General features: G+C 52.6%; 2 protein-coding genes and 1 long non-coding RNA gene across 4 annotated transcripts; 1 reads left to right on the top strand and 2 right to left on the bottom strand.

Moving 5' to 3' along the window:
- The first annotated feature begins 1,433 nt into the window (after positions 1 to 1,433).
- AP3M2 (adaptor related protein complex 3 subunit mu 2) lies at positions 1,434 to 10,321 on the top strand. 2 transcript variants are annotated; one of them, XM_006273522.4, is made up of 8 exons: positions 1,437 to 1,746; positions 4,100 to 4,271; positions 4,762 to 4,899; positions 5,443 to 5,528; positions 6,097 to 6,230; positions 7,097 to 7,304; positions 8,181 to 8,325; positions 8,646 to 10,321. In XM_006273522.4, the coding sequence occupies exons 1-8, from the start codon at positions 1,474 to 1,476 to the stop codon at positions 8,744 to 8,746; spliced, it is 1,257 nt and encodes a 418-aa protein (XP_006273584.1). In that variant the 5' UTR covers positions 1,437 to 1,473; the 3' UTR covers positions 8,747 to 10,321. The 2 variants fall into 2 exon arrangements, with proteins under 2 accessions (XP_014457506.1, XP_006273584.1); XM_014602020.3 differs by lacking the exon at positions 8,181 to 8,325 and having other exon boundaries at positions 1,434 to 1,746; positions 8,646 to 8,800.
- LOC132251382 (uncharacterized) lies at positions 9,812 to 12,290 on the bottom strand. Its single transcript, XR_009463354.1, has 2 exons — positions 11,342 to 12,290; positions 9,812 to 10,984 (listed from the first exon to the last, which is right to left on the bottom strand). It is a non-coding gene; the product is annotated as an uncharacterized LOC132251382 (long non-coding RNA).
- A 1,029-nt stretch (positions 12,291 to 13,319) lies between these two features.
- PLAT (plasminogen activator, tissue type) lies at positions 13,320 to 27,300 on the bottom strand. The gene is made up of 14 exons (XM_006273523.4): positions 27,190 to 27,300; positions 22,816 to 22,919; positions 21,856 to 21,895; positions 21,321 to 21,452; positions 20,891 to 21,004; positions 20,335 to 20,509; positions 19,601 to 19,692; positions 19,197 to 19,371; positions 18,733 to 18,818; positions 18,148 to 18,343; positions 17,424 to 17,560; positions 17,200 to 17,340; positions 15,320 to 15,468; positions 13,320 to 14,538 (listed from the first exon to the last, which is right to left on the bottom strand). The coding sequence occupies exons 2-14, from the start codon at positions 22,876 to 22,878 to the stop codon at positions 14,380 to 14,382; spliced, it is 1,659 nt and encodes a 552-aa protein (XP_006273585.1). The 5' UTR covers positions 22,879 to 22,919; positions 27,190 to 27,300; the 3' UTR covers positions 13,320 to 14,379.
- Between the last annotated feature and the right edge of the window lie 226 nt (positions 27,301 to 27,526).

Here is a 27,526-nt window from a genome sequence, read left to right as displayed (position 1 = left end):
TCCAGCTATAAAGCATATTACACTCTTTGCAAGAGTTCCATATTAATTTTATGGAGGGAGCAAGTTATGTTAGTCATTTGGCTGTTTTGCATGCAATTAACTGATTTGTGCAACACCTAGTAGTAGGTGTGCAAGTTAAGTTCCCAGTAAAGTACCTCAGTCATTTAAACATGGCGTTTGAAGGAGAATGCAGGAGTTGCACCACAAGGTGATGACCAAGAAGAGTTTGCATCTCTTTGGCTGTTGTTCCAGGCTGTGTGCAAATTCAAGAAGACAGCTGTGCAACAGTTATACGTGGGCTAAATATTTTTTAAACCTTTTTAGCGAGAGCTAGAAAATAGGCTTCTTTCAATGAAAGCTTATGTCCTGCAGCATCTCAATCTGCTGTGCAGGCTGCCAAAGCAAAACAGACCACATTTGATCATGGGCCAGGCTTGAATCTTCTATTTTAGAGCTTTTCCCATGTACCTAAACTACTCAAAGTTTTGAAATGCCAGGTAAGTGAAATGTGGGCACGTGCCGTCTTAGCAGTTTTAAAAATAGATGCTTACTAGCAAGGAAGAAAATGGGTACAAATAGCAGCTACTGAGCATTTTAGGGCTTTTTTATGTCTGCCAGTTTAAAGGGCCAGATAAAAAACAAACAAACCACGCACACAAAAACACACTATCTTGCTGACTGGGGACAGCCGTTCAAAAGCTGTTTGCACAGAGAAGAGAGGACGGTAGGAGAGGTTTCTTTGCACATCGGCGTTGTCTGTCGTTGGGTATCATCTGTCTGTATGTCTGTGTAGGCATAGTTTAAACATTTGGGATGGTTACTGAGAGTCTAAACTTCTGCAATATAGAAAAAGCACAGACATTTCCTTACATCCTTTGTCATTTGTTATGCTTTATTGTTTAAGCTGGTGTTCCAGGATAAGTGCTGGTGGCCAGGTCTGCTGTTGGGGTTTAAACAGGCCGGTTGCAGGGGGTAACAAGGCCCTACAGGCATTCTCGATACCACAGCAATGGTTGGGATTGCTTCTGCCCTGCCCTTGACATGACCCTCCTACCCCTCTGCACAGATATGCTCACGGTTTACAGTCACAGCCTCACCACTGACATGGTAGCTACTCCAGGGTAAGAGCCCTGCATGAAATACCCTACTATGCCTCGAAACACAAAGGAGCCAAAACTGGGCGGAGGCGTTCAGTCCCCCTGCAGGGTGCCCCGCTGCGGTTTGGGGCAGGACCAAGAGCCACAAGCGGAAGCGAGCGGCGACACCCAGCAGAGGGGCCGCATTGGCGAGCGGAACCAGGCCCGGCGGAGCGGCGTTTCCGGGGGCACTTCCGGCGGGCGTTGCGCCCGCGGGCGTCCCGCCAATGGGAACGCGCTCTCTGGCGGGGGAGCCAATCAGGCGCGGGCTGGGCGTGCGCTCACTGCCGGCGGCGCGCGGGTGGGCCGGGCCCCGCAGTGCGGCCGCGCCGCAGCCATGATCCACAGCCTGTTCCTCATCAACGCGGCGGGCGACATCTTCCTGGAGAAGCACTGGAAGAGCGCGGTGAGTCGCTCCGTCTGCGACTACTTCTTCGAGGCGCAGGAGCGCGCGTCCGAGGCGGAGAACGTGCCGCCCGTCATCCCCACGCCGCACCACTACCTGCTCAGCGTCTACCGCCACCGCATCTTCTTCGTGGCCGTCATCCAGAGCGAGGTGCCGCCGCTCTTCGTCATCGAGTTCCTGCACCGCGTCGTCGACACCTTCCAGGTGAGCCCGGGCTGCTCGGCGCCTCGCGGGCCTGGCCTGGCCTCGGGAAGCGTTGGGGCAGAGGGTGACAACGGGAACTGATGTCTCTTCCCCTTTTATTCGCGTCCTGCGACGGGCAGGCTCCCCCCCCCCCCCCGCCCTGCCTATCTTCAGGCAGCGTGTTGATGCCCATGGGCCGACCCCCGTGGTCTTTCCTGCCCGAGCACCCCGCGATCTGCGAGGTCCTGGCCAGCCCCTGGCATCTGTGACACTGTGGCTTTGCAGCTGCGAGGGATTGGAGCAGACCAGCAAGCCTTCTGCTGTTTGGGGGCAAGACCTAGCATTAGCAGCATGTCCCTGTGCTGACAAAGCTACAAGAAAAGCCCCCCTCCCCCTGGTATAGACAAGAAGGACCCCCCCTCCCACACACACACACACACACACACACACACACACACACATACACGCACTATTTCTTAGCGTTGTATCTGGTCCTTGTCTATATTTGGGACCACAACCCCACAACATGGCTGCTGCTTTACATTGTATGCACGGAGGATCCTTCCTTACAGGGTGCCGTACAGGCAGGCAGGGAAGGAAGCCGCCTGCGGCGCTCTGTGGACTGCGCCGCCGGGGTGCGGAGAGGACAGGGTCTGACCTGGCAGAGCTGTACCGATGGCTGGAGTAGCAGGGTACAGGAGCGGTGCGTGTTTGTAGGGGTTACGGCATCTTCCGGCGCCCTGTCCTCATCACGCTTTAGGGGGAAAAAAGGGAGCTGCCTACACATTTTTGTAATTAAATGATCTGATTGGACTCCCGTTTGCAAAAAGAGTTAAACCCTTTGTGCCTGGCTCGGATAATGGGCCAGATTTTGCGGATTTTCCTGTGGTAGATTCACAGAACGAGACTAAACTCGTGTTTTTCCTCTTTGTAGTCCCGCAGCCCAGGCGCTGCTGAATGTAACAGCGAGCAGTGTTAGTGGGATCCTCAGGCAATTTGGGAAGGTTGAAACAGTCATGCTTCACCCTATGATCAGGATGTGCCGTGCCCTGTGACTGGTCACAGGCACAGGGAGAAAACGGGAGCGGTCAGTCTGAGCTCTGTGTTGTGTGATGGGGCAGTCCAGCCTGGTGTTTGAGCTCCCTCCCTGCTGAGGAGGAGGGGGTGGGAGTCCAAATGCAACAGATATTGGATGAGGCTGGAGGGTGTGGTGCTGCGACGCTGCAAACAGCAGGTTGGGCAGTATGTTAATGATGTGGTCACTCATGCTCTGTGCCTCTGGAGCTTGACCCTTCCACTGTGGGGGTCCTCTCATGCCCTGCTGGGCTCTGTTAAATTTTTGGGGCCTGACCTCTTTGGGTAAGGTGGGAAGGAACAAGTCTCTCGTGCCTGCTCACCAGCCAGCACAGCTTCCTGCAGCATAAGGAGTCTCTCTTGGAGAGTGCCATCCAAACGACCCATTTGATGAGATTGTTTAGGCTCTTGGGCTCAGCCTCATCTAGTACCTGTACACCGGATACAGGAATGCTGTTATGTACTTGTGGGAAATGAGGAAATGGTGGAGGAATTGCTGTTAATTTATATCAGTTGTAGCCTGTTAAAGGACTGAGCGACTGAAACAGGTGTTGGGCTGGGAATTGTCCATTATTCATGATGCAGGTGTCTCTCTTACCCACTTCTCACATGTCACCATTGGGTTTTCTGTCCTTTGTACAGAGATGATTGCTGCTTGGGCTTTTTAGCAGCGTCTGAGAGACCAGACTAATCTTCTTGGGGCTCAGGCCAAGGACTCGGCAAATTTCTCTTGGCTTTGAGGCCCTTGAAAGTGGCATGCACGTGCTGGAAGAGGTGTTGGTGGAGCGTGCGAGGGAGCACTTCAGCTGTGTCAGTTGGTGAATGTGTTTCCGTGGCAAAGCCCAGGCAGAGGGGAGCAGCATAATCTCTTCTCAGCCTGCAGTTTGCCAGCTCTGCTGTACCCTCCCCCACCTTAAACAGCCATTGCACAAATAGTATGTGGCTTTCCTTAAAACCAGAAGTCAATTGTGCTGCTCTGTGTGCTTTGCAGTGTAGCAAAGCAAAGTGGAATGGCAGCCGGGCAAAGCCATGGTTATGGATAGGGAAACCAAGGCACGTTGCGGTGCGGGGGACCTGCCTGAGGCTGTGCAGCAAGTAAGTGGCAGAATTGGAAATGGAGCCATGGGTTTGTCTCCCAGTCTGTGCCTGGACCCCAGCCTGCTCAGGCTGGTGCAGTGGAGTCCAGGAGCTAGTGAGATGGACAGAAGACTCCCACTAGGAGGCCCAATTAATGGGACTTGCGCTTCTCCATCTCCTAGGTTTGCTTAATGGGGAACTGCTGCTTTGTCTGTTTCTACAGGATTATTTTGGCGTCTGCTCAGAGGTGGTGATCAAAGACAATGTGGTGGTGGTTTATGAGGTCCTGGAGGAGATGCTGGACAATGGATTCCCTCTGGCTACCGAGTCCAACATCCTGAAGGAGTTGATAAAGCCCCCCACCATTCTGCGGACAGTTGTCAACACCATCACAGGTATGCGGCAGCGGGGAGTGGGCAAGGTGGAGAGGTCGTATGATGATGTGTCTGCTAAAGTGAGTGGGTGTTCGGTAGTAGGAGGGATTGGTATCCAGTTCACAACCGACTAATGTCTAACATGGCAGAGCCTGTCTGGGGGGTCCCCCTTTGCCCCTTAGTACTGGGGCAGCCCAGGGTCCAGAACTACATCTCCTTTTATTCTAAAAGGTATCTGCACATGATACTCTTGCTGACAGTGTAGCTTAGTGAGAACCAGGACGTGGCTGTCTGCCCATGGCTGGCTTTCAGTGTTGACTGTCCCTTCTGCTTTCATGTGAGTGGTAGACAATGGGCTGCAGAAGAGAAGGCACGGAGGGACTCCACACCAGGATGTGGCTGGAGTGACTGCTTTTGCACGAGGGGCCAGAAGTCTTCAGGAACAGACTGATGTTCTGTTAGAATGAAGTTGCAATGATTTTCCTTGTTCTGACCTCCTCTGTCTTTCCAGGAAGCACCAATGTGGGAGACCAGCTCCCTACAGGCCAGCTTTCAGTGGTGCCGTGGCGCCGGACTGGGGTGAAGTATACCAACAACGAGGCGTATTTCGATGTGATTGAGGAGATAGATGCCATCATCGACAAGTCGGGTACAGTGCTGCTTGCGTTGAAGGCTGAGGCTGTCTGTAGGAGTAATCAGTTGGAGATGCTTTATCTTTCCCTTAGAAGGATGTTGGAGGTTGTTTTCCCATCCTGATTTAGAGCTGTTGCTTAAATCTTAAACTTTTGCAAAACACCAGGGCGCCATCCTCTTTCTCTGCCTCACAAGTGCTTATGCATCAACTCTAAACCTGGAAATAGTAGTTGAGTGCAAACCTTGTTTGCTCAGGTTATTCCTTTGTCACTACATTTTTCCGGAGTCTGGGTTACAGCTGAGGACTGGGGCCTTCAGCTGTCTGTATGGGTAGGAATCCCTGCCAGTGGTTTTCAAGTCTCTGGTACTTCTCTAGATGATGCTCAAGGTGTGTATGCAAGTGCGCCAAGCAAACTGCAGGCTCCAGCATTGCATGGAGGGGATGGTTCTTACTCTACTTGTTCGTGTCACTTCCTAGCCTTTCCTTCCTGTCCCTAGTGACTGTCATTCAGCTCTAAAGTCATTTCCCATGACCTGTTTTGTTTGCTGCCCTTTCTAGGTTCCACAATTACTGCCGAAATCCAAGGGGTGATTGATGCTTGTGTCAAGCTGACAGGGATGCCGGACCTCACTCTCTCCTTCATGGTAAAGCTTAAGGAAGGGGCATTATGATCTCTTAATATTGTTTAAAGGGAGTACAGGTTTAAACAGCCTCCGCTAGGCATCAGGAGATGCCTTTGGCTGATGGGGTTCTGGGCTTGCTGCGATGGATTCCATCAGGGCAGGCTTCAGCTGCTGGCTGGCGAAAGGAGGAAGGAACTGATGGTGAAAGCTCTTTGTTAAATAGTTGTGCAGTTAATTGTGAGGGTTGCATTTCCAAATAGATTGCTAGAAGTAGCCTATAGTTTTATGGTCTCATCATGCACCATGAGATGGGTGTCTTATGGTGACCACCTATACAGCTGCCCTGATGAACGACCTAACCCAGTGCATGGCTTTGCTGGGCTACGATCTGATATAACAACTGTCAGACAAGTGAAAATATTTTATGGTTAAAGGTAGCCGAGTGTGGGCAGCTCCAGAATAGAGGAATGTACTGTGTGCCTTGCAGCAGGTGCTTTGTGTGGCACAGAAGGGAATGCAGCAAGGGGACAAGGGCAGGTTCTTCGTCACAAGCCATAGTAGTGCCTTAGGCTCTTGTCTCTTGTTCCAGAACCCCCGATTGCTGGATGATGTCAGCTTCCATCCTTGCGTGCGTTTCAAACGCTGGGAGTCGGAACGGATTCTATCTTTCATCCCACCTGATGGGAATTTCCGTCTGCTCTCCTACCATGTCAGTGCTCAGAAGTGAGTGGGGAATCCAAGGCTGAGGACTGTTTCCTTCCCTCGTGCCTGGAGATGAAAGAAACGACAAGAGGGTGGGGGTTGCTGCTTGCCATTCTTGAGCGAGAACCAAAGGAACAGTAGCTTTTGCCAATATCTAAGTATACTCTTTGCTTGCTGGGACAGTAATCCTGTCATTTCACTCCTGCGAGCCAGCTCTGTTCACAGCTTAATGGCAGGAACACAGTGTACAGCAATAACAAATTGGGAAATGGCAGGTCAGCAAACAGCTTCAGTTTCTCATCCCCCGAGACAACTAGCTTAAGGGAAAGCAAGAGCTGAGTGACCCAGTGATATAATAGGGCAAGTAACCTTTGTGTGCGTTCCCTCGTTTGGGCTTCTCCACGAACAGCTGGTTTGCCATCAGCAGCCTTAGCCCTTGGCCCTAAAGCTGTGTCATGGACTTTGTCAAGTGAGGAGCTGTCAAGAGAAGAGCTCTCTTGCTGTCTGTAGCTAGATGGAAGGGAGCAGAAACATGATGTCAAATTGCAAGCAGTTCAAGACAGTGCTGCTGCTACCTAGCTTAGGTCAGCTGGCCAGTGTGGTCAGACTGAAGGATGCTGTATTTCCTTCCCTTGAAAGCTTCTGAGTCTGTTACAAACCATAATTCATTCTTGACTGGCCTCCAGTGAAGGAGTGTGGGATGCTGAGAGGCCAGGCTGTGGGTTGGTGAAACAAAGCTGGAAACAGCTTCTGGCTGGGCCTTGCACTCCTTTTTTTTTTTTTTCTTGCACAGCATGAATGTCCTTCAGGGCCTGCAAGAGTCCAGGAGGGCGAAGTGCAGATGAAGGGGTGGCTTGCAACTGCAGTGACGTGTCCTTTTGTTTCAGCTTGGTGGCCATTCCTGTTTATGTTAAACACAACATCAGTTTCCGTGACAGTAGTTCGCTGGGACGCTTCGAGATCACTGTAGGACCCAAACAGACAATGGGGAAGACTGTAGAAGGGGTGATGGTCACTAGCCAGATGCCAAAAGGTGTCTTAAACATGAGCCTCACTCCCTCTCAGGGAACGCACACTTTCGACCCAGTGACAAAGGTGAGAGGAAAGAGGAATGTGGAATTTTAACCTAGGCTGGAGCTGAAGTTGCATGGCTCAGCCTGCTGCTTTGCTGCATAAAATGCTCCCTCTGAGCTTTGGCCTGAAATCTGGGGAGAGCACCTGATCAGTGCAGAGTGGGGATTCTGTGCTTGTTTTTCTGCCCTGAGCATCGCTCTCAACAGAGCCTTCCCCGGCTGGAGGGAGTCATCTTCCTCCCCAGCTAGTTCTTCCCCAGCACTGCTCATTTGGGTTTCTGCAATGTAATGCCTAACTTTTGATTACTCTTGGGTGATGGTGAGAACAGAAATAGTGAGGAGGGTAATGCTGCCTGTTTGATGCCAAGCTTTGCAGTCCAGTGGTGCAAGGGTGTTGACTCCTGTTTACAGGGCTGAGGGTTTTGGATTGATTGGCTCATGATCTTGAGTGTGCTTCAAACTAGACCTTCCTCACCTCAAAATAGGGAGAAGCCTTGTCTCCCATGGTAGATGTTCAGCCTAAGCCTGTAATACCCCAGGAAGATCTGCATTACTTTTAGGCACCCGTGTTGGAAGAGCAAGAACTCCTAAACACGCACAGCAAGAATGTCTGTGGCCAGTGGCCTATTGGCATGAAAGAGGCAGGAAGCAGTGGGTTCCAAGTATGCAGGCCTCAGGCAGCCTTTCACCTTTATGTACTCTGAGGTGGCCTGAGTTGACTCATGGTCTAGAGTTGGGGATCAGGTCCAGTGGCTCTCATGGGAAAGACCAAATACTGGGATGGAGTTGGCAAACCCCTTTGCCCAAGGCAGCATTGATACCATCCGTACATGAGTTAATCTCTTACAGATTGTTGTGATATTCTTCTGTCTTACTGCTGCCTTTCTGTTCTTGGAAGCTGCTGTCATGGGATGTAGGGAAAATAAACCCCCAGAAGCTGCCGAGTTTGAAGGGGACCATGAGCCTCCAAGCGGGGGCCTCCAAGCCTGATGAAAATCCCACTATCAACCTGCAGTTTAAAATTCAGCAGCTGGCTATCTCTGGTAGGTGCTGCCGGTGAAGGAGCACAGACTGTCCTGTGCTGGGCAAGCTTGTGTCTGACATCCAGCCTGATGCTTCTACAGGCATCGGGGCCATTTTAGTGCCATGGCTGAGTTCCTCTGCTCAAATGTTGTCTCTGCTTGGGCTTCATGTTGGTGAATATAGTTATGCACCTCTCTGCTGGCTGCTGCCTAGTACTGCCTGCCTGCACCCCGCCTCAGCTCTGCTGCTTCTACAGCTCTGTCACAGTAACCCAGGTGGGGTGGGAAGGCAGAAGCCCTGCCCCACTCCCAGAATCTCACTGTCTCCTTCTTTGTTTTAGGGCTGAAGGTGAATCGCCTGGATATGTACGGGGAGAAGTACAAACCCTTCAAGGGCATAAAATATATGACAAAGGCTGGCAAGTTCCAAGTCCGAACATAGAGGCATCTGAGAGCGAGGGAAGAACCACAAGCATTCTTTTTTTTTTTTTCCTTTTCACTCCTTCCCCCATGTCCACAGCTGTTGGCTTCTTCCTTTACCCATTGTCACCCCTGCTGGGCCCAGGTCTTAGGCTTGGGTTCCCCTGGAACGCTAGTATTGATGTGGTCAGGGAGGTGGCCATGTAGAGGGGAAAGGGGCCAATCAGGTAGCATCTGTCGTAGCAGAGTCCTGAATTCTCAGATGGGGCAGAGGAGAAATGAAATGTCAGGTCCATGGGATTGGTACTTCAGATAAGTAGGCTCCACTCCTGGCACCTCACCCTGCTTCCCAGTGGAACCACTGGTGCCAACTCCACCCCACCCCACCCCACCCAACACACACCACAGAGTTCTTGCTCAGCTGGCTGGTGTCTTTCCACAGGTGGCACAAGACTTGGTTTGAAAGAGCTGAGTTCCCAGTTCAGTGGTTTGACATTCTGTCCTCTCCCTGACCAGGCATTCCTGTTCAGTACTGGATCGAGTGCCAAGCTTAGGGGAGCAGTGGTGGGTCAGGGATGTTCTCTGTGGAGGAGCAAAAGGAGCTGGAGAGAGGAGGTGCAAGGGGAGGACACAAAGGCCTTGGGGAGGTGGCTGAAATAACAGTGCTTGGCATGTGCAGCTCTTCTCCTGAGCACCTGAGGATGGATGGGAAACCTCCTGAAGCCTCAGAATCGTGCCCTTCCAAGAGCTCATTGGAGCAGGGGTCACCCTAAGGCCTGGTAGATTGATGTTTCTGAATGTGCATGTTGCCTCTTCTTTCTGTTTAGTATTTGGGAGAGGGAATTGCTCCTGGTTCCCTGCTAGCAGGTGGGGGTACAGTTGTGTACATAACCTTTATTTAAGCATTTGTATAAAGTGCTGTCTAACGGGAATCCTCACTGCAGCAAGCAGAGGCTGAGCAATGCCTTGGCAGTATGTGGGGCAGTGACTTCTGTGTCTGACTGCTTGTCTCTTGATAGTGATGAGGTGCTGCTGTCCTGCTGCTTACTGAGGTGGATGTAGGTAGTCCTGTGCTTCTGGCTGTCTAACCTCATTCCACTCTATCTTGCTCTACTGTGGGTGGACTCTAGCCCGTGTGGTGTGGTGTATTTGCCTCTGGGGCCACCTGTCCTGTGAGATGCTGTGCTGTGCTAGGCTGTCCCAGCCAGTGATGCCTCCCACTGCAGAGCAAAGCACATGTGAGATGTGAGCAGTGCATGTGTTGCTCTGCCTTATCTGCAGTGCACTCTGGGCGATGAGATGCTGTCTGTGGCGTTTGCTGTGGCAGCAGGATTTACCTGGTGAGTTGCTGTGCATGTGACTCTGGTCCCTGTGAAGCTGCTGTGGCTCTGGGCTCCAGTGCACATATGAGCTGGAGGGGGTGACAGGCTGTAGGATAGCAAGTGTCTTGCTCTGTGCTGTGTGTGTGGTGCCTCATTTTGGAATTACATATTCCTATGCAACTAATGTGAACGCTGCTGCGGGGTGGCCTCAAAACTGAGCATGCTCACTACAAATGTACGGGTTCAATCTGAGAATAAAGTTGTTTTACCTGTGACCTGCGTTTGGAGTGGTCTGTTTGGGGTTTGAAGGGCTGCAGTGTCTGTGTGTGGCAGAGTCCGCATCCCACCACGCTGAGTCTTGACTGGCAGGTGATCCAGTAAAAGGAGCTCAATGACAGTGCTCTGAAGTCATAACTAAATGAGGTGCTGGGTTGTCTGGAAAGAGGCAGCCAGCTGGGAGATGTCTGGAGGTAGTAACCGAGACTCCCTTAGGGCTCTTCAACAAGTTTCCGCCTTGTCTCTGCAGCTGGACCTTCGCAGTCCAGATTATCCTCAGAGGAGTAATGTGCAGACCACAGAGTTGGAAACGCTTGTAACGACAGAGCTGTCCGTGACATGCCAGTTTGCACTCTCTGATTCAATCACTGAGCTTTTTTCTGGAGTATTTTGCACAAAAAATTCAGATCTGTGGCAAGTGCAGTTCTGTTGTATTTCTTCCTGTGCCCAGGAGATGGTGCCCTCAGATGATAGAGAGTCTTTGGGTTTTTTCACAAGATACACAATTGTGCCGGTTGCGGCTGCATACGCCTGTGTCCGTGTTGTTCATCTGGGTCATCTGGTTGCTGGCCTATGAATGCCAAGAGAGGGCAGGCTGAGCCACCCTCGGAGATAGCTTTGATGAACACGGAATGGCACTCTCTCTCCTCTTGAACCAATACCTGGAAAAAGCAATGAAATTGCTCTGAAGGACGCTAACCTTGTTTGTGAATGTCCTATGCTTTGTCAGCATGACTTGAGGGATTCTCATATTGTGGGAATGAGGGTAACGTGTTCTGAGGTTTGTGCGAAGGGGTTGCTGTCTTTGGAGCCTGCTTGCAGATTGTTGGCTGGACAGACGTAGGCAGCTTTAGCAAGCTGCTCACTATCTGCAAAATGGGGACATATTTCTGTTGTCCCACCCTTTGTCTTCCTTCTTCAGTTAGGTCATAAGCTGTTTTGGTGGATCTAATGCCTACTGTGCAGAGGTACAGTATCTAGCACAGAGACCCTGACTGGAACATCTGGGGGCTACATACCTGCAAATAATGAATCGTTTCATTGAGTTACCAATGCATGGTGCTGGGATCCAGGCTCTGCTGCTCCTGTCCAGGGATGCTCTCCGCTGACTGACTGATTTGAACGGGGCCACATCACTTCAGTGTTTACATTGGAGCCTGAAGCTGCAGTCAGTTGGTGGTGCCGGTGCTGCAGGGTGATCCAAGCTCCATTGCTTGGGATGAGGGTGACTGGAGAATGGTCACTTTGACACGGTGGTTTCTGAACAGCTGCTGCAACGTCTGTGAAGGTGCATTGAGGTTCTTGCCTGCTGGCATATTTTGTTCCATATCGCTAGGTCTGCTCCCGAGGAAGATTAGGCTTTTCTTCCAGACCCCGGCCAGTCCTGTGGACAGAAGACACTTCTCTGTCTTCATGTTGTGCCTGTTAAAGCCTCTCTCCAATGAAAGTGCTTGCTGGTTTGTAGGACACTGCTCCCCTACTTTGCTGTGGGCGCAGGCTGAGTCCCACCTTGAACAGACTGGAGCTCTTCGGACAGCCTTGCTGCCTCCAGAGCCTGCTCCCCTGCTGAGTCAGCAACCTTCCTGCAGTTTGTGGCTGGTCTCCCTGTAGTTTGTGGCTTCTATGAGGTGACTCAGAGAGGGGCTCCAGTCTTCTAAAGTGGCGTCCTCAAACCTGGCACCTAGGCTGCTTTCTCAAATTAAACAGAGCCCTCTGCTCACAGCTGAGCAGCCCTAGAGGGTTGGGGCCCATGTTCCTGTCTCCCTCTGTCCTGAAGCTGTTATGGTTTGTTTTTTTTCAAACAGCATTGTACAATTACCCACGGGAGGCTCTCAGCTGTGTTTTTCTTGGGATACACAAAATAAAATGTCTGACTCAGGCTCACGTGGTCACCACAAGCTTGGCAGTAACACATCCCCCTGTCGGCCCCTTTATGTTCTGGTTAATGAACTGCCTGCAGACACCAGAAAGCTCCTTGTCTCCGGGAATAGTTATATAGAGAACTAAGTCAAGGGGAGCAAAGGCCACATAATGCATCGTTTTCCTCCTTCCTTTGCCTCCTGCAGCTGGTGTGACTGAAAGCCTCTCTGTGGAGGATGACTGCAGTGTGGACGGAGTAGCCAGGCCCCATGCTGCAGAGAGGCAGCTCATCTGCAGAGCCATAATGAGTGAGTCCTTAGAGGCACAGACCACTTGGCTCATGCTAGGGTGCACTTTGCTCTAGGGACAATCCTGTTGGGTTTGGTGGGATTGTTCGGAGGTATTGGGTGATCCTTTGTGGCAGCTGTTGCAGCTCAATGTGGGAGAGGTGGGCAGGCTCTTAAGAGCACCCAGGGCTACCGGTCCTCCCCATCACTGAGTAGCACCACACACATGTACAAACACAGCATGACAGATTGAGCCTACCAATAAGATGAGCTTTAGACAAATCATGGGGTGCCTGACACATGATATGGGTAATAGTGGTGCTAGGCTGTTCTCTGGGTTTTGGGACCTCCTGGCTTAGTTGCTGTTTGGTGGCAGTTTGGAGGGAAAGGGCAGGGTGCAAAGATGGAGCTTAGCTGAAAAGACTCAGAGTCCTGAGTGCGTGGGGTTGCAAGGACCATTCTGAGCATGGCGGGTGACATGGGAAAGGAAAAGAGGTTCCTGGAGAGTCTCAGGCAGGAGGGACAGTGAACAGGGGGCTAACTAGTTCAAGGAAGCTTCTGCTTCCATCATCTGCTCAAAGCGTAGGCCTGGGTTTTGCTGCAAAACTACCAAGAACTGAGAAAGCCCTGTGGTGCATTGCTGTAGGAACGAGCAGCCCATGCCCATGGCTGTGCTGTTCACATTGGAGCCAGGCTCTGGCTGTTTGATTACTCGAAGTGAAATGGGGATCAGAAGGGCTTAATCCCAGCTGGGATCCTTTCCCCGCTGACAGTGGCAGGTCAGTGAAAAGTAGCCCTGTCCTGTATATATCAGTGACACTGAAACCTGGCAGTGAGAGCCACACTGATCTGTGCGTTCATGTCACCTTTAATGTTTCTGGGGACAAGCTTGGGCTTGCCAGCCCCTCATGCATTGGTGGGAATCCACAGTCAAGCGTACACACTTGCACATATGCATGCACATAGGGAGTATAGGAATGTTCCAATATATACAGAAGTACAAAAATAATCTTTCACAAATCTATAGAAAATACATGTGTCTGGACATAGGGCCCTTTGGGGAAGTGAATGGTATCACAGTCTGTGCCTCTAGAACTTCTGGGCAGAAGCAGCACATGCCTGGCAGGGCCCACGGTGGGTAAAGCAGCTCCCTCTGCGGCAGGCTCTTGCTGGGCCCTGTGCACTGCCAAGGCCTGGGGATGGGTGCAAAGAGGAAAATTCTTCTTTGGTTGCAGGCTTGGTGTGTGATCATTCTCTGCTTCTCAATATGAGATCATGAACTTCACCCAACACACACTGGACCCAGAATGATGACTCCTTTGCACCCTGCCTGCCCAGCTCATTGCATCCTTGAGCATACCCTGGGGAGGTGAAGCAAGGGCCAAACAGCCTCACCAGAGTGTGGTGGTGGGTGTTAGGTGCAGCCCATGCATCATGGTAGGGAGAGGAGGGTCAGACAGATGATGTGGGCACATGCTGCAGACAACGCATGTACTGGTGCTTCTCTGCACACACACTGGTGCACAGTGCAAGTGCTGCTTCCTACTCTGAAGGAAGGAGATGGTTGCTCCCAGGAGCCAGACCTGTCCCCTCTGCCTTGGTGCTCTGCCATTCCCAGTGCAGCATCACCTCCCTGGGGTTGCAGGGCCTCCTGCCAGATGCTGGGGTCTGCTGCAGGGTTTTGTGTGTCTTGTATTGTGCCTTGGTGCAAAGTAACAGGGATACCCTAAACTCCCAATAGCCCCAAATGAGGAAAGAGAAAGTACCTAGCAAGAGTTTCTCACACCCTGTGCTGCTGTGCGCCTGCCTCTTGGGCAGGCGTGGGCCTCTAGACGGCAGCTTCTGGTGATGCCCTAAGCACTTGGGGAGTGGGGGCACGACCACAGGGTTCAAATAGTCCACCATCTCCCTTAGGAGTTCATGTTGTCCTGGATCCAGCCAAGGTAACGAGTGACGTTGGTATAAACACCTGGCATATCTTTGCTCCCACAGCCAATTCCCCAGCTTATGATGCCAATCAGATGCATGCGATCATCCTTCATGCAGACCAGAGGCCCTCCAGAGTCACCCTGCAGGGAGAAAGCAGGTTAGTAAGAAGCACCTTTGCTGTTTCTCTTTGACTGATGTAAGGCTACAGGGATTGTGACACTGTCTTGTTGTAAGTGTCCTGTGTGGGTCCATCCTATTTCCTGTGCACTGCCAAGGCGAGGGGTCATGTGGGGCCTTGTCTTCAGAGGGTCCCAGCTTCAAGTGCAACCAGTGACAATTCTTTCAAAACCAAGCTGTGGTGTGCCAGGCAGGCTCTGTGGGCCCCTCTGTGACCATGAGGGAAAGGGTGAGACGCTAAAGGACTTTCTCAGGCCATGCACAACAGCGCTTCCAGAATCCTCATTGCTCTTCCAACCCGATAGGATAAGAGTTCAATTTAATGGCGAGAACAAGGTTTTTCAGGAGCTGTGGAAGCTGGTGAGGCTGTTAGGACCTAAATCTACTTCCATCCCAACTACCCACTCCTGTTCTTCCCTTTCTTCACACCTACTTGCTATCGGACACCCCTCGTGAGGCCCGCATGGTATTCTTCTCTGACAGAATCATGGGAAACCCTGCACCAGGTGGAGTTTCCTGCCCAGTTATCAGTGATGTTTCTACTGTTTGGATTTCAATACCCATTGTCCTAGGTTTGTTTGGGCAAGTGTGACCTTTCTTCACAGGCCACTGGGAAGCTTGTGGCTTTGAGGAGAATCTGATGCAGGGTTGCTTTGTCCTGGCTTCCCTGCATCATCTCTGTGTTGTTAACTGGACACTTCATGGAGGACTTGGAAAAAAAAGACAGGGCTCTGGCAGGCTTACCTGGCAGGCATCATCAAGCTGCCTGGTGTCCCCTGCACACAGCATGTTCTTGGTGATCGTCCGGTTGTCAAGGTGCTGCGATGTGCACTGGCTGGCTGGGAACAGGCGGACGTGACCTTCCTTCAGGCGCTCGGAGTAGAAGGGAGAATCTGTAAGAGAAATGGATGCACGTGTGAGCTTTGTGACTCACCTCTGCTTCTCTGGATAGTTCCAGGGGGGTGGGGGACTGGGAGGCTGTGAATGGAGATGCAGAACAGTCACTTTTCCTATTCCCCTGCTTGCCATTACTGTTCTTGAAACCCCTGGGGTTCCTGTGTCATCAGCTGTCAATTTTGGGTCTCTTTGGGAGTAGACACTGCTCCTCTTGGCTGACACTGTTGTCCCAAATTGCTTCCACTAACAGGCTTCCTGGACCTTTATGGAAGCTGGAAATGGAGCCTCTCATGGGATTCACAGGAATAGTTTCGTAGATTGTAGAGTCGGAAGGGACCACAATGGATCATCATGTCTGACCCCCTGCCCCTGGCAGGGAAGAGGATCGAGGTCAAATGACCCCAGCCAGGTGATTGTCAAGCCTCTTGAAGACCTCCAAGTTAGGTGATAGTACTACCTCTCTTAGAAGCCCATTCCAGATTCTAGCCACCCTTCTTGCAAAAAATTTCTTCCTAATGTCTAACATAAATCAACAGCCCGAACTTGTTTTTGATAGAAAAATTGAATTGTATAAAGCTGGGACGGGGTTGCTGGGGACAAATCATGAGCTGTTTGACAGGGGTTATGGCTTTCTGGGATTAGGCTTGCTCTGACAGAAACCAGATGCCCTCTCTGTGTACACACAGCCTCAGTGGTACAGAGTGGTGTGTAACAGGATTGGAATGCGTGTTCATGTATGTTATGGCTACGCTGAATGCAGAGAGGGCAGAGCTTTTCTTTTGAGGTGGCTGGGATCTCGCCCAGTTGGAGCTGGACTTGCAGGAGGATTGGAAGAATCATTGTTTTTAATCCATCAAGTAATTTTCAGTTGTAAACTCTCCACTGCAAATAGCTCCACCTGAACATGTTCCGAGTTCTACAGGAAGCTGATCCTCAATGGGGCTTACTCCTGTTTGTTTTACAAGCACAATGGTGTATTAAGTTTCCAAGTATGTTATTAGAGTAGCTTGAAAAGGCTCCCCATAGTTGGTATGAAGCCTCCATTGTGCTGGGTTCTGCACAAATAAACAGTCAGACTGTTCCTGCCTCAAACACCTTGCACTTTAAAGACCAGATGAAAAAGGTGGGTGTATCAAGAGACAGGAAGGAGTGAGGAGGAGGAAAGTAGTGGGAAGCACTTGTTTTTATACAGGCCGACTCAAATGTACATCTAGTAGGAGAAGGCTTCTTAGCTGCATTTAAATACAGTCATTAGAAAACCCTCCAGCTGAGCTTTTAGCTGGCATAGACATATCTGCTATTATTGCTGGTCTGCTCTTTGCTAGGCATTGCTCACGTATCAGACTTTTCAGGAATGTACTGGTTCTGTGCACTGTGCTCTGCAGCACCCCTGTGCAGAAGACTTCATTCCCTCACAGACACTGTGCAAGGGAGCCCTAGATGTAGAAGAGAATTTGGAGTCAAGGCTGTTGCCTTCTGCCCAACTGCTCCCTTATGCCAGGGTCTTACTCTTCCCTGTGCATTAAGGTTTCAGATGAGAGAGGATTCTGCACCCCAGTGCAGAGGGAAAGGAGTGGGGAGTACAGGGCAAGCTTGGCAGAACTAGGCCATGCAAGTTGTAATGCTGATTTATAGACCATAGACCCTGGGGCTATCGTGACCTCCCTATGCTGATGTCTGAGAACCTCATGGAGCAGTACCCTGCACAAGGAGCACCCTTTGCTTACATGACTCATGCTTCCCATAGCCGGAGATCTCGCACTCTGTCCAGTCAGGCAGCTGCAGCCCTGGCTCCGGGAGGCAGGCTGTGCGGACGGTATCTGTTTCAGTAGTACACTTGGCTGACTCGGACGTCAGCTGCAGCAGAGCTGGAGGGGGAGAAAATGTGTGAGAGAGAAGAAGCCGGGGGCTGACAGTGCTGTTTGGCCTGAGGGACAGGAGAAGTTCTCACCAATGTCATTGTCATAGGTCTCTGGGTCAAACTGGTTGTGCACAATGTATTTCTTCACCTGGAATTGCTGCTCATTCTTCCCAGGGATCTCTCGATAAGTCCTGCCCAGAATTATCTTCAGCTGATGAGCCTGATACCTGAAGAGGGACAAGAGCTTTAGTCGCCCTTCTCTGAAAAAGGTGATCCTTCCCTTGAAGGTGCTGCTGCCTCCTTTCCCTGTAGTCTTATTGCAACTTAATTACCTGGGGAGTCTGGACTTACTTCCAGAGACATCTCCTCTCCTTCACTTATAACACTGCAAGCCCCCACAGGAGCAGAGGTGGGTCTGGGCTTGCTTGCTTGCATTGACCCCCTCAGGCAGTGGTGGAGATTACAGTCTCCAGTTGAGCGAGCCCAGACCATAGTTGCTCCAGGTGCCAGTGTGCCACTGCTCTTGTGGAACGACCAAGACCCTTTGTGGCAAGCAAGGGGTCTGCTGAGAAGGGACCTGGTCAAGCTGTGCTCCCCTCGAAGCAGTTTGTGGGCTGTGTGGTCCCCCTCTAGTGATAGCTGAGGGAAGCTGCATGGGGAGCAAAAGGTTTTGCAGGACACATGCACTCCGTCTGCCTGGGCCAGCCGCCACCCAAATACCATGTCTCCTAAAGGGGCAGTCTGGGCTTGCTGCATCCTCCTGGTCCCTGTTCTAGCTCTTGGAGAGGAGGCGCAGGCTGGGTCCTTCACTCACCTTTCCTGGAAACAGTGGGCAGCTGACAAGACCCAGCAGGAGCTGATCAAGATCCCACCACACAGGAAATGCTCCCCAGGGACTTTCCGATACTTGACAAAGATGGCTGCTTGCCATGGGTGTGAGGCGATGTCTGCGTAGAAGCCCCTCATGATCCGGAACTGGGGCACGCTGCGCTGCCGCTGGCCACAGGTGGCTGGAGGTGACAGATACAGATGTAGGCTTTCTCCTTTGTCCTGTGCCTTCCTGTCTCCTGTGCTGAAAAGCCTCTAAAGGCTTGGCATGTGCTGAGCCAGCCCTGGACATGAGGCTGGCAATGCCCTAATCTGACACTGTCCCTGAAAACTGTTCACAGGGCAACAGGAAAAACACAGCAAGGAAGCTGTGGCTGTCCCACCAGCTCTGCTGCCTGCCTTTCTGTTTGAGAAGGGCACTGGTGTAAGAGCCCCAAGCTCCTGTGTTGCTGGTGTGGTCCCATTCCAGCTCTTAACTCACTGGAGGAGCTGGAGTGGAACCCGTGTGAGCAAGAGCAGGGGCCACTCTCAGGAAGAGGGAGATAGGGTGGGGGAGCACAGGGGCCCTTACAGCAGGCAGGCACGTCACAGTACTCCCACGTGAGCCGGCCTCCCATCTGCACATGGCACCAGGGCTTGGTGTCGTTGTCCGGGTTCCTGGAACAGAGAAGGGGCATAGTCCAGCTTCTTAGACCTGCAAAGACTTTGGGGTGAACAGGACAGCTAACAAAGCGTGATGGCTCTCTGCAAGCTATCCATGTCCTGGTGTACCCCTAGCATGATGGCTCTCAGAGAGCTGTCTGTGTTCTGGTGTTGCCTGGGGATGGGGGAAGGCACTGGTGTTTCCTCTATGTGTGTAGAGCACAGCATTAGACAGGCTGCATGTACGTGCCTCTGCCTCCTTGCCAGGCAGGGCCCTCCCATGGAGCCTGTGCAGCACCTCTGCCCTAATTCAGGGGCAAGGTCTGAGCCCCGACATAGGACAGGGAGGCAAGGGAGGTTCCTGCTATCCATGTGATCCCCCTTCCTACCCACCGGCAGAAATTGTGGCTCCCAAGGCCCAGCTCCTGGGCATTGCTCTTCTGTGCTGTGTAGACCTTGCCGACCAAGGCTCTGGAGTCCCAGTGCAGGCAGGTGGCCCCAGAGTGGGTGGTGCTGTGGCTGCCCCGATACTTTATGCCCTGTCCAGAAGAGCACTCATCCTTCCCACCTGCAACAGGAAACCAACTGTTCACTGGCAACATCCCACGGATGCTTGCTGCAGCACCTTCCTCCCAGGCCAGACACCCCTTCCAAGAGCCCACAGCTGCATCAGGCAGGCTGTTGACTTCTGCACCTTTGCAGCCATAGTGAGGGCCTCAGTTCTTCAGTGTGAATGTACAGGGGATCCTTAAATCCACCCCATGGTGTGCAGATCCCATGGCTTGCATTGCACATACCTTTTGAGCAGGAAGGCGTGCTGCAGTACTCCCAAGTGTACTTTCCCCCTTTGTAGATGTAGCACCAGGGCTTGTCATCCTTGTCTGGGTTTCTGAGATAGAATAGACACGATGCATATAGCTCCATAACTGTGCCTGGCCCCTTCCTGACTTGCTGCTGAGTTCAGTGATTTTGAGTGAGGATTACATAGGAGTCAGGACATGACAGAGGGCAACAGGGGTGGCATGTTATGTACAGAGCAGCTTGTGTGCTGGGAGCAGTAGGGCTTGGGGAGTGTTTTTTAAGGAGGGCTTGGATAGGCAGTTGGGAGCAAAGTAGCTCCGCTGGAGAGGGAGTTTGGGCAGAGGATGGGCTGAAGCAGGTTATGTGGGCTGCTTGGAGAAGAGTGAGATTCCCCCAGGGGACCTGCGTCATGCTCGCTGGCCCCCTCCCACCCATGGCACATTGCATTATGGTGACTGTAGCTTATGCAGACAGGCCCAAGCCAGGCTGGGCCCTGAGAGTCACCAAGTGCTTCCCTGGGCTCAGGCTGGGGCAGTGTGTTTGGGAGTGACTCCACTGTCTCCACACCTAGGATGGCTCCAGCACGTTCATGCTAGATGCATCTCTGGGCAGCGGGGCCAAGGCAGCCCTCTGCAGCACCCCCTGTGGAGCCCGGCTATGTGCAGCTTTCCCTGCACCCCGTTAAGTACCTAGCACTGCTAGCCCACTCCCTGCGCCCCTGGGCTCTCACCTGCAGAAGTTGTGGTTGCCGAGTCCCAGCTTAGTGGCATCCGCTCGCCGCCCATTGTACCTTTTCTGCACCAGGGCAGTGATGTTCCAGTTCAGGCACTCGGCTCCACTCACTGTCGTGCTCCACGTCCCTCGGTATGCTGTGCCCACATCCCTGTAGCACTTGACCTCAGTATCTGAGCAACAGGGGGCACAATGGCAGCGTCAGGCTGGGATCCCAGGTGACCTCTGCTTCCAGCCCTAAGCAGCTGGGGTCAGTTGCCCCTTTTGCCCCTGTTCCCTCAGGCAGGGCCTGTATATCCTGCTGTCAGGCACTTGGCACAAGAACCCTGACAAACAGGACTATCAGAGCCTGTGTGTGCATAGGAGCCTCTGACCCGGGGCTCAAGGGTGCTTCTTGAGATGTGTTCACTTTGCCATGATGGATGTCTCTCTTCCTGCTGCAGCCCAAGACCTGCTGTGGCATCAGCTGTGGCATGAGTGGAGTCTGCTGCACTCCAGCAGCCTCTGGGTGCTGCTGTCTTGCTACCTAGTCAGGCTGCCTGCTGCACACTCACCAATCTCACACTGCTGCCCGGAGAAGCCCCGGCGGCACAGGCAGATGAAGTGCTGGGGGGAGTAGAGCGCTTGCCTGCACCGACCACCATTGTAGCACTTCCGTTCAGTGCAGGCTGTTGGCAGACACAGGTCAGGAAGCCGTGTTAGGTTTTCATAGGGAGAGGCTTCAGGTAACATATCCCCATGCAACCCCACCCATCAGCCCCCATAGGCTTGGTCTCCCTTCTTTGCCCCATGCCCCTCCTGTCCTCTGCTCTCTCTGCTCCCCCTGGCAGGTGTCTTGGCTCTTCTCAGGCCTTGCCTGCACTCCTGGTCCTGCCACACTGAGAGGCCTGTCTAGGCTCTCTGCAGGACTGTCCCACCCCGTGCGCAGTGCTCCCTGGGAAACACCAACGTACGCATCACTTCTCCCACACACGTTGTACTCACTTCTGACGGGCACAGTATGGCAGAGGCTCTGGCGTCCCTCGCACCGACAGTACTCCACCCTGGATCCTGCCAGGCGCAGCCAGGTCTGCCCTGGCTGATAAATCTGTTGGAATGAGGAGTCCCTGCAAATGGCTGCAATGGAGACAAGAAACTGTCCTTAGAGATTGAGAACGGGGTTTTCCGAGCATAGAGACTCGTACCCGTTCCACTTTCAGTGGGGTGGCCCTAGCAGGGTGCTCCCCTCCCCAGACAAGTCATCACATCCTTGTCCCTGTGGTAGTCGGAGGTAGCACTGTGCTCTCTACAGCTTGCCTGTGAGTGGGGGGTGGAGAGAGAGCTTCCTTCTCCTCTCAGCCAGGTGTGGAGGTGGCAGCTTGCCTGCCCCACCACCCTAACAGCTGTACCCAAACCTTTCTTTGTAAAGCCAGGGAGGATGGTTGGGGCCCTCTGGCTTTGCTCCATCAGCATCAGCCTGCTTTTCTTTGCACCCCTGCTTGGCCCCAGTCAAGGTGGGGGCTTCACCTATCTGCCTCACCTTGTGATCGGGCTCCCCGTCTCATGCGGATGTGAAACTCCTGCAAGCAGAGAAATAGGAAGGGTGTCTGAGTCCAGTTGGCTGGTCATGTGGCAAGTACTACCTAAATCCAGTCTTCCTTATTAGGCATGGTGAGTCTGGACACTCCTACCTGCCCGGTACATGGGATAGCAGGAAGGGAAGGGTGCCCCAGCCACACACAGCAGTAATAGTGAGGGCCACGTGCAAGCTGGTTTATATGCCTGGGTTACACGTAATCCCCCTGCTTACACAAGACTTTCACATGTGAAGTACCTTGGTTTGTGCCTGCTTTAAATGTAAACCATAAGACCTCAGAGCTGGGCTGGGTGTGGATGGGAGATGGAGGGCAGCCACAAAGGATTGTGAAATAGAAATCCTTCTGTATCAGGAGCCTGCCTTAGTCTGGCTGCAGCAGAGAGCAGTGCTAGTGGGGGTGGTTTGGAGTGACTGCCTCCTAAGGAAAGGTCAAGTCTAAGATGTGTTTGGGTGCTGAAGCCAGAGCTGGGGGGGAAAGGGGGATGGGAGGACCCCTGTGTGAATGGAAGGAGGTGAGAATTACTTGTGAAGGTGCTAGGATGGCTGTTAGTAAAGACAGATCAGGGTAGAGCCCTTGATTAGTGGATGGTGAAGGACATCTGACTGTCAACAGTTGCCTGGGAAGAGTGGTGGGAGGCCTTTACTGGACACAATCAAAAGTGTTCTGGAGGACAGGGTGAAGTCTCAGCCTGGCCTTGGGGCTGAACATGGGGGGCCTTGTTTGGGCTTTTCTGTCTCCAGTTTTTGGCACTGCCTTATCTTGTTCCTGTTCCTTATCCTGATCAGCAAAACCAGTGAGTGTCTTGGCTAGGAACCAGTGAATGCTGTCAGAGCTGGGACCAGGGTGCCAAAGGTGCCAAGGCCTTGGGGGCTCCGAGCAGCCCTGCTATGCTGGCCTCTTACCTGATGCTGGAGAGTTGTGCAGGCTCCCAGCAGCAGCAGGAGACACAGGAGGGCACCTTCCATTTTGTTCCCTTCTGTTCCCTTCAGAGCAGATCTCGAAGTGTCTAAAAGGACAAAAAGAAAAAGGGGGCTCTGGGTGAGTTGTCTGCACCAGGCAGGGGCCGAGCTTCTTGGAGTAGGTGTGGGCGCTGAGCCACAGGCCTCCTGTTAGCCTCCCAGCACATTAGGGTTCAAATTCCCCCATGGGTCAGTGGCAGAACAGGCTCTTCTGGACTCTGGCAATGAGGGGTGCCTGCACAGAGTACTTGGGGTGATGCTGGGAAGAGGCAAAGACAGGCTCGGTGCTGAGGGCAAAGCATGGGGTCCTGGGCTTGCACAGGGGAAATGATGCCTTGGTTAAAGAAACAGAGTGCAAGGTCTCAAGGGAAGCAACAAGAGGTGCCTGAGAGGGAGCGTGTGCATGTCAGGGCCCAGTCGCTCTGGCTATGGGGCACCTGTAGGGCAGAAACAAGCTGGCGTCAGCTAGGGCAGAGCTGGGTGGGACTGTTTGCTGGTGGAATCGGTCTGCTTGACATGCGGAATTGGAGCTGTGACTGCCCCGTCCTTGACCCGTGTGTGCGTTGGCATCCTGCTGCCTGTGCTTTGGGTGGAGTGCTCTGAGGAACGCGACGAAACTGGGCACCTGTTCTGGGGCATCTTACCCCCCACCACTTGTCCCACCCTGATCTCCCACCCCCTTGTTTTGCAGCTGAGAGTCAGCGAGCTGAGGGGAGTGGCCTTGCACTCGTTCGTTGGTGCATTTCTGTCCTTGACTCACTTCCCTACAGTCTCAACTTCTTGTCCCTTTTGGTCTCCTCCAGCAGCGCTGTCCTTCAGACAAAGCCTCCTTCTTACCCGCCTGGAGTGAGCTCTCTGCAGCTCCCACGACTCATTCACATCTTCCATCCCCCACAATGGTAGCCCTGGGAAACGGTTGTCTCCTACCCCAATTCCCAGCTGGTCTAACAAGACCCAAGGTGGATTGGACCAGGATTCCTGCCTGCATCCCTCTTTCTGTTGGCAAGTTTGTTTGCTCCTCCGTTAGCCTTGTCTTTCTCTTCCATGGGCAAGTGCCTAGAGCTGACCTGATCACAGTAACTACTGCGGGAAAAACCAAGGTGCTGAGATCAGTGTGTTCCCTTCCCTGGGCTGAGCAGCTTTTCCATCCTCCCACAGTTGCTGCAGCTCGAGCTCTAGCTCTAGGCTGCAGTAGCCTCTCTGGCATCTTCCCCCTTCCCTGCCCTGGCCCATCCCTGATGAAGAAGACAGAGGGATGGTTTCCTTCCCTAGAACAGAGTGGGGCTGGAGGGTAACGTGCTGGTGGAGGGTGGTTGCTGCAGGGTGGAGAGAGCCTTTGACACCGAGCCTTCGGTTGGGGGTAGCATTTGTAACACAGCTTTAGTGACGAGAAGCTCCAAAACCTTCCTACGTGTCTTGGTTGACAAGACCAGCCCCAAATAGGTAAAACAGGTGCCCTTCAGCCTTCCTCCAAGTGTGTTCTGAGCTGATCACTGGGATCCAGGGCCCAGGGGGAGAATTTGGTTTCTGTACTTAGTCCCAATTTCTGCCATTCGGATATTTCTGCCAGCAGATGCAGCTCTGCTATTGTGCCCCCCCTTTTCTGTTTACTTCTCTCAGGAAGCCCAGGGCTGAGCAGAAATGCGGCCCTGGGCTGTGAGAGAGGCTGCACTTTCACACATTAGGAGCTCATTCCCCATGGTTTGAATAAAGCCAGGGAGAGCAGTTGGGGTAAAGGCTGTGGGGATGAGGACAAGACAAACGGATTAGTCATAGGTCAGAAATCAAAGCTGAGAGACTACAAAGAGCTTGTTTAAAACAGGGGGTTGGTTGAAAGACACGAGTTGGCTGCTCCAGGTGGTGGATGGAGCAGGGGCAGCAAGAGGCTGTTCGTGGCAGTGTGCCATGGGGGGCCTGCACGAGGTGGGTCCACGGCGGGGCATGGGAGAGGGTCGCAGACATTTTGAGACTGTGCAGCTGACCAATCGGGGGAGTAGCCTGCAGGATGCACTGATCTTTCCAGCTTCAAGCCTCCCCTGCATCCCATGGGAAAACCGTTGCAGTTCCACCATCCCCCTAGAAGCATAGCTGAGCAGGCAGATTTCCCACGGATCCCTACAGACTCAGACTTTTTGGCAGAAAATGCCCGTTAAGGAAGAGTCCTCACCGAATGGCAGCCCTTTATGAAGTTCAGGGACATCCTTCAAATGGGCTGGGACTGTGCTCACTGAATGTGAGAAGAGATGCCGAAGCCGCAGGACTACTGTATGGGAGCTGCATCTCAGCCTCTCACCCTAAGATCAAGGGGCTACTGCTGAAAACTGGGCTCTTGTTTTCACCCAGGAGTCCCAGAGTCGCTGCCTCGAAACCAGAAGGGGGGTGATTCTCTGAATTCCTGCAGCCATTGCTATGCAACCATAATTTGCTGATAACTACTGCTCTTGGACCTCATGGCTTCCACCCAGAGACAGGCAAAATCCCCTTCTCTTCTGCTAAGACCTTGCTTTGGAGCAGTGTATTTGTTGCAGCTGTGCTGCTCTGGAAGGAAGCATTTCTGGCCCAGGCTTCCTTGGAAGGAAACCTCTGCGCCAGCTCTGTTGTGGAGTCTGTTAGGATTCCCTGGAAAAAAGCCATTTGTGGCCAAGTCTGAGTCTCTCCGGAGAGGCCAGCAGTTGGGCTAGTCAGCTGATCACTGGGCAGTAGCCCAGCTCTGTAGACTCAGGTGGAGCCTTGTTAGTTCTGATGGGGAGAAGAAGGGAGCAGACTTCTGTTTCTTTCCCCCACCAAGTTCTCTGTTAAGATCTGGGAGGGAAGCTGGTGTAGGAGGAGAACATCTCGTTTAAAGCCTCTGCACAGTGGAAAGAGCAATGACATGTAAAGCCAGGTCTGTCCAGTTTAAGTTGGTAGCTAAAGCATTGTGCCATGCACTCGGCCAGCCTGGAGCATTATCTTTCTACCCAGCAGTGCTTCCTGCGCCTGGTGCATCCTGGTTCCAGTGACCCTCACTACCTCCATTTGTTTCGGCTCCTACCTTAATGCCCATCCATTCCAGAAGACAGATGTGTAGTTGCTGGACAGACCTTGTATCTGGCAGGTTTGGAAAGCTGCTGACTGATGTTTGCCAGATGTATTTTGTTAGTCTGATCCTGACCTAGGCTGTGCCTGGCCCGATCAATCAGGCTGTTCTGAACAATAAGCTGTATCTAACTGAAACCATATGGCCCTCTAAAAATACAGAATATTTACACAGCTATAAGCAGAGTTCTGCTAACAATAATGCTTCTCCAGTTGCTCTCAGCATGGCTATACCTGCAGCTCTGACCTTTACCCTTCCCAGGGACCAGAAGTTAAGCTAGAGATGAGACCTGAAGGCCAACTTCCTTGTTTTGGTGCTTGCTCTGGGAGGGAAGGGAGGCACCATACTTAGCTGATGCTGTCACTTTTCAGATGGGCTTTCTGGCTGCGTTCCTGCAAACTCTAAGAGGATTAAAAGCTGTATGGCTTGTGCATAGATACCCATAAGCAAGTATTTTGTGGTGAAGTAACTGCTGTCTTGCCTTGAAGAGGAGAAACAGGCAGGAGGAGGAGGAGGCTGGGTAGCCTGGAATGAGTGGATTTGCTTCATGCTGCTTAGCTCTACCCCCTCACACCCCTCCCTGGACCTGGTGCACCTGCCTTGGGCTCACCCCATACCCCACTGCAGATGCTGGGAGAGTAGATCATCGCTCTGCCCAGCCATGGGAGCATAGGTGCTACAGACACAGCACTTGCTCTCCTGACCTCTCAGGAGCTAAGATGCTTTGAATCCACCATTTCTACATGCCCGCGTCCAGCCCTGCAGCTTCCCCTGAGGGAAGAAAGCCAAGTGTCAGGAGTGCTGGAGAGCGGTGCACAGCCTGATCTTTTGCTGGGAGGAGGGTGGATGGGCGTTTTGCAGCTGGGCGGCTGGGTCTCCCAAAACTTTCAGTCTCTCTCTATTTAAATTCTTTTTTTTCTCTGTTCAGTGTCCTTCTCTGCAGGAGGCTTCCCCAGTGACTCCCAGAGTTGATGGAAGTGTTTGCAATGTTAGTCTGTCCCCTGAATCGGGGGAAGCAAGCCTTCCCCGAGGGAGCGGTGGGGGCCCCCTTCTCCCCAAAAGCATGAGTCTTCCCACACCATGCAAAGCACCAGCTCAGTGAAATCCCACAAAAGCCCTGCGCTCGTTAGTCACGGAGTAATTGTTCATAGCTAGAGTGTGACTTGCTTTACTCCCACGGGAATGCAAAGCTTAGCAGAAAGAGGGGCTGGAGCTGCAGACAGGTGCAGAATGACACATACCTGCCCTTCTCCTCGTCTGTATGCTGCTCCTGGCCTCCGCTAGATGCAGACTGGATGTGCTTGGAATGTGTCTCTGCTCTGATCTCTCTGCCCAGCGCCTGTCCTACTTTAAACCTCCAGTCCAGGAGGAGGAGACTGCTGAGGGAGAGTGGCGGGGGGGCGGGGGTTGGTGGTGGTGGGATGCAACTTTTCTTCTGAAGCAGTGATGCACAGGGAGCTGGCCCTGGGGATGAGGTCAGGCCGAGGTGTGGGAGCTTCCAGAAGGGGAGGAAGTGCCCCTGAAGTCAGCACAGTGTATTCTGGCTCCCAGCCAACCAGTATTATTCATGGTCCTGAT

The sequence above is a fragment of the Alligator mississippiensis genome, chromosome 7, assembly GCF_030867095.1.
Source record: "Alligator mississippiensis isolate rAllMis1 chromosome 7, rAllMis1, whole genome shotgun sequence".
In the NCBI taxonomy this organism is placed as follows: Eukaryota; Metazoa; Chordata; order Crocodylia; family Alligatoridae; genus Alligator; species Alligator mississippiensis.
This window is presented reverse-complemented; position numbering and strand designations above follow the sequence as displayed.

What these genes read in the sequence shown, in the direction of transcription:
- AP3M2 (XM_006273522.4), top strand. Translation starts at nt 1,474, where the DNA reads ATGATCCACAGCCTGTTCCTCATCAACGCGGCGGGCGACATCTTCCTG. An exon ending in GCGTCGTCGACACCTTCCAG is followed by an intron (nt 1,747 to 4,099) that starts GTGAGCCCGGGC and finishes CTGTTTCTACAG; the next exon opens with GATTATTTTGGCGTCTGCTC. An exon ending in CTTTCGACCCAGTGACAAAG is followed by an intron (nt 7,305 to 8,180) that starts GTGAGAGGAAAG and finishes TGTTCTTGGAAG; the next exon opens with CTGCTGTCATGGGATGTAGG.
- PLAT (XM_006273523.4), bottom strand. Translation starts at nt 22,878, where the DNA reads ATGGAAGGTGCCCTCCTGTGTCTCCTGCTGCTGCTGGGAGCCTGCACA. An exon ending in CACGCCTTCCTGCTCAAAAG is followed by an intron (nt 19,372 to 19,600) that starts GTATGTGCAATG and finishes TTCCTGTTGCAG; the next exon opens with GTGGGAAGGATGAGTGCTCT. An exon ending in GCCCACTGTTTCCAGGAAAG is followed by an intron (nt 17,561 to 18,147) that starts GTGAGTGAAGGA and finishes GTCCCTCTTCAG; the next exon opens with GTATCAGGCTCATCAGCTGA.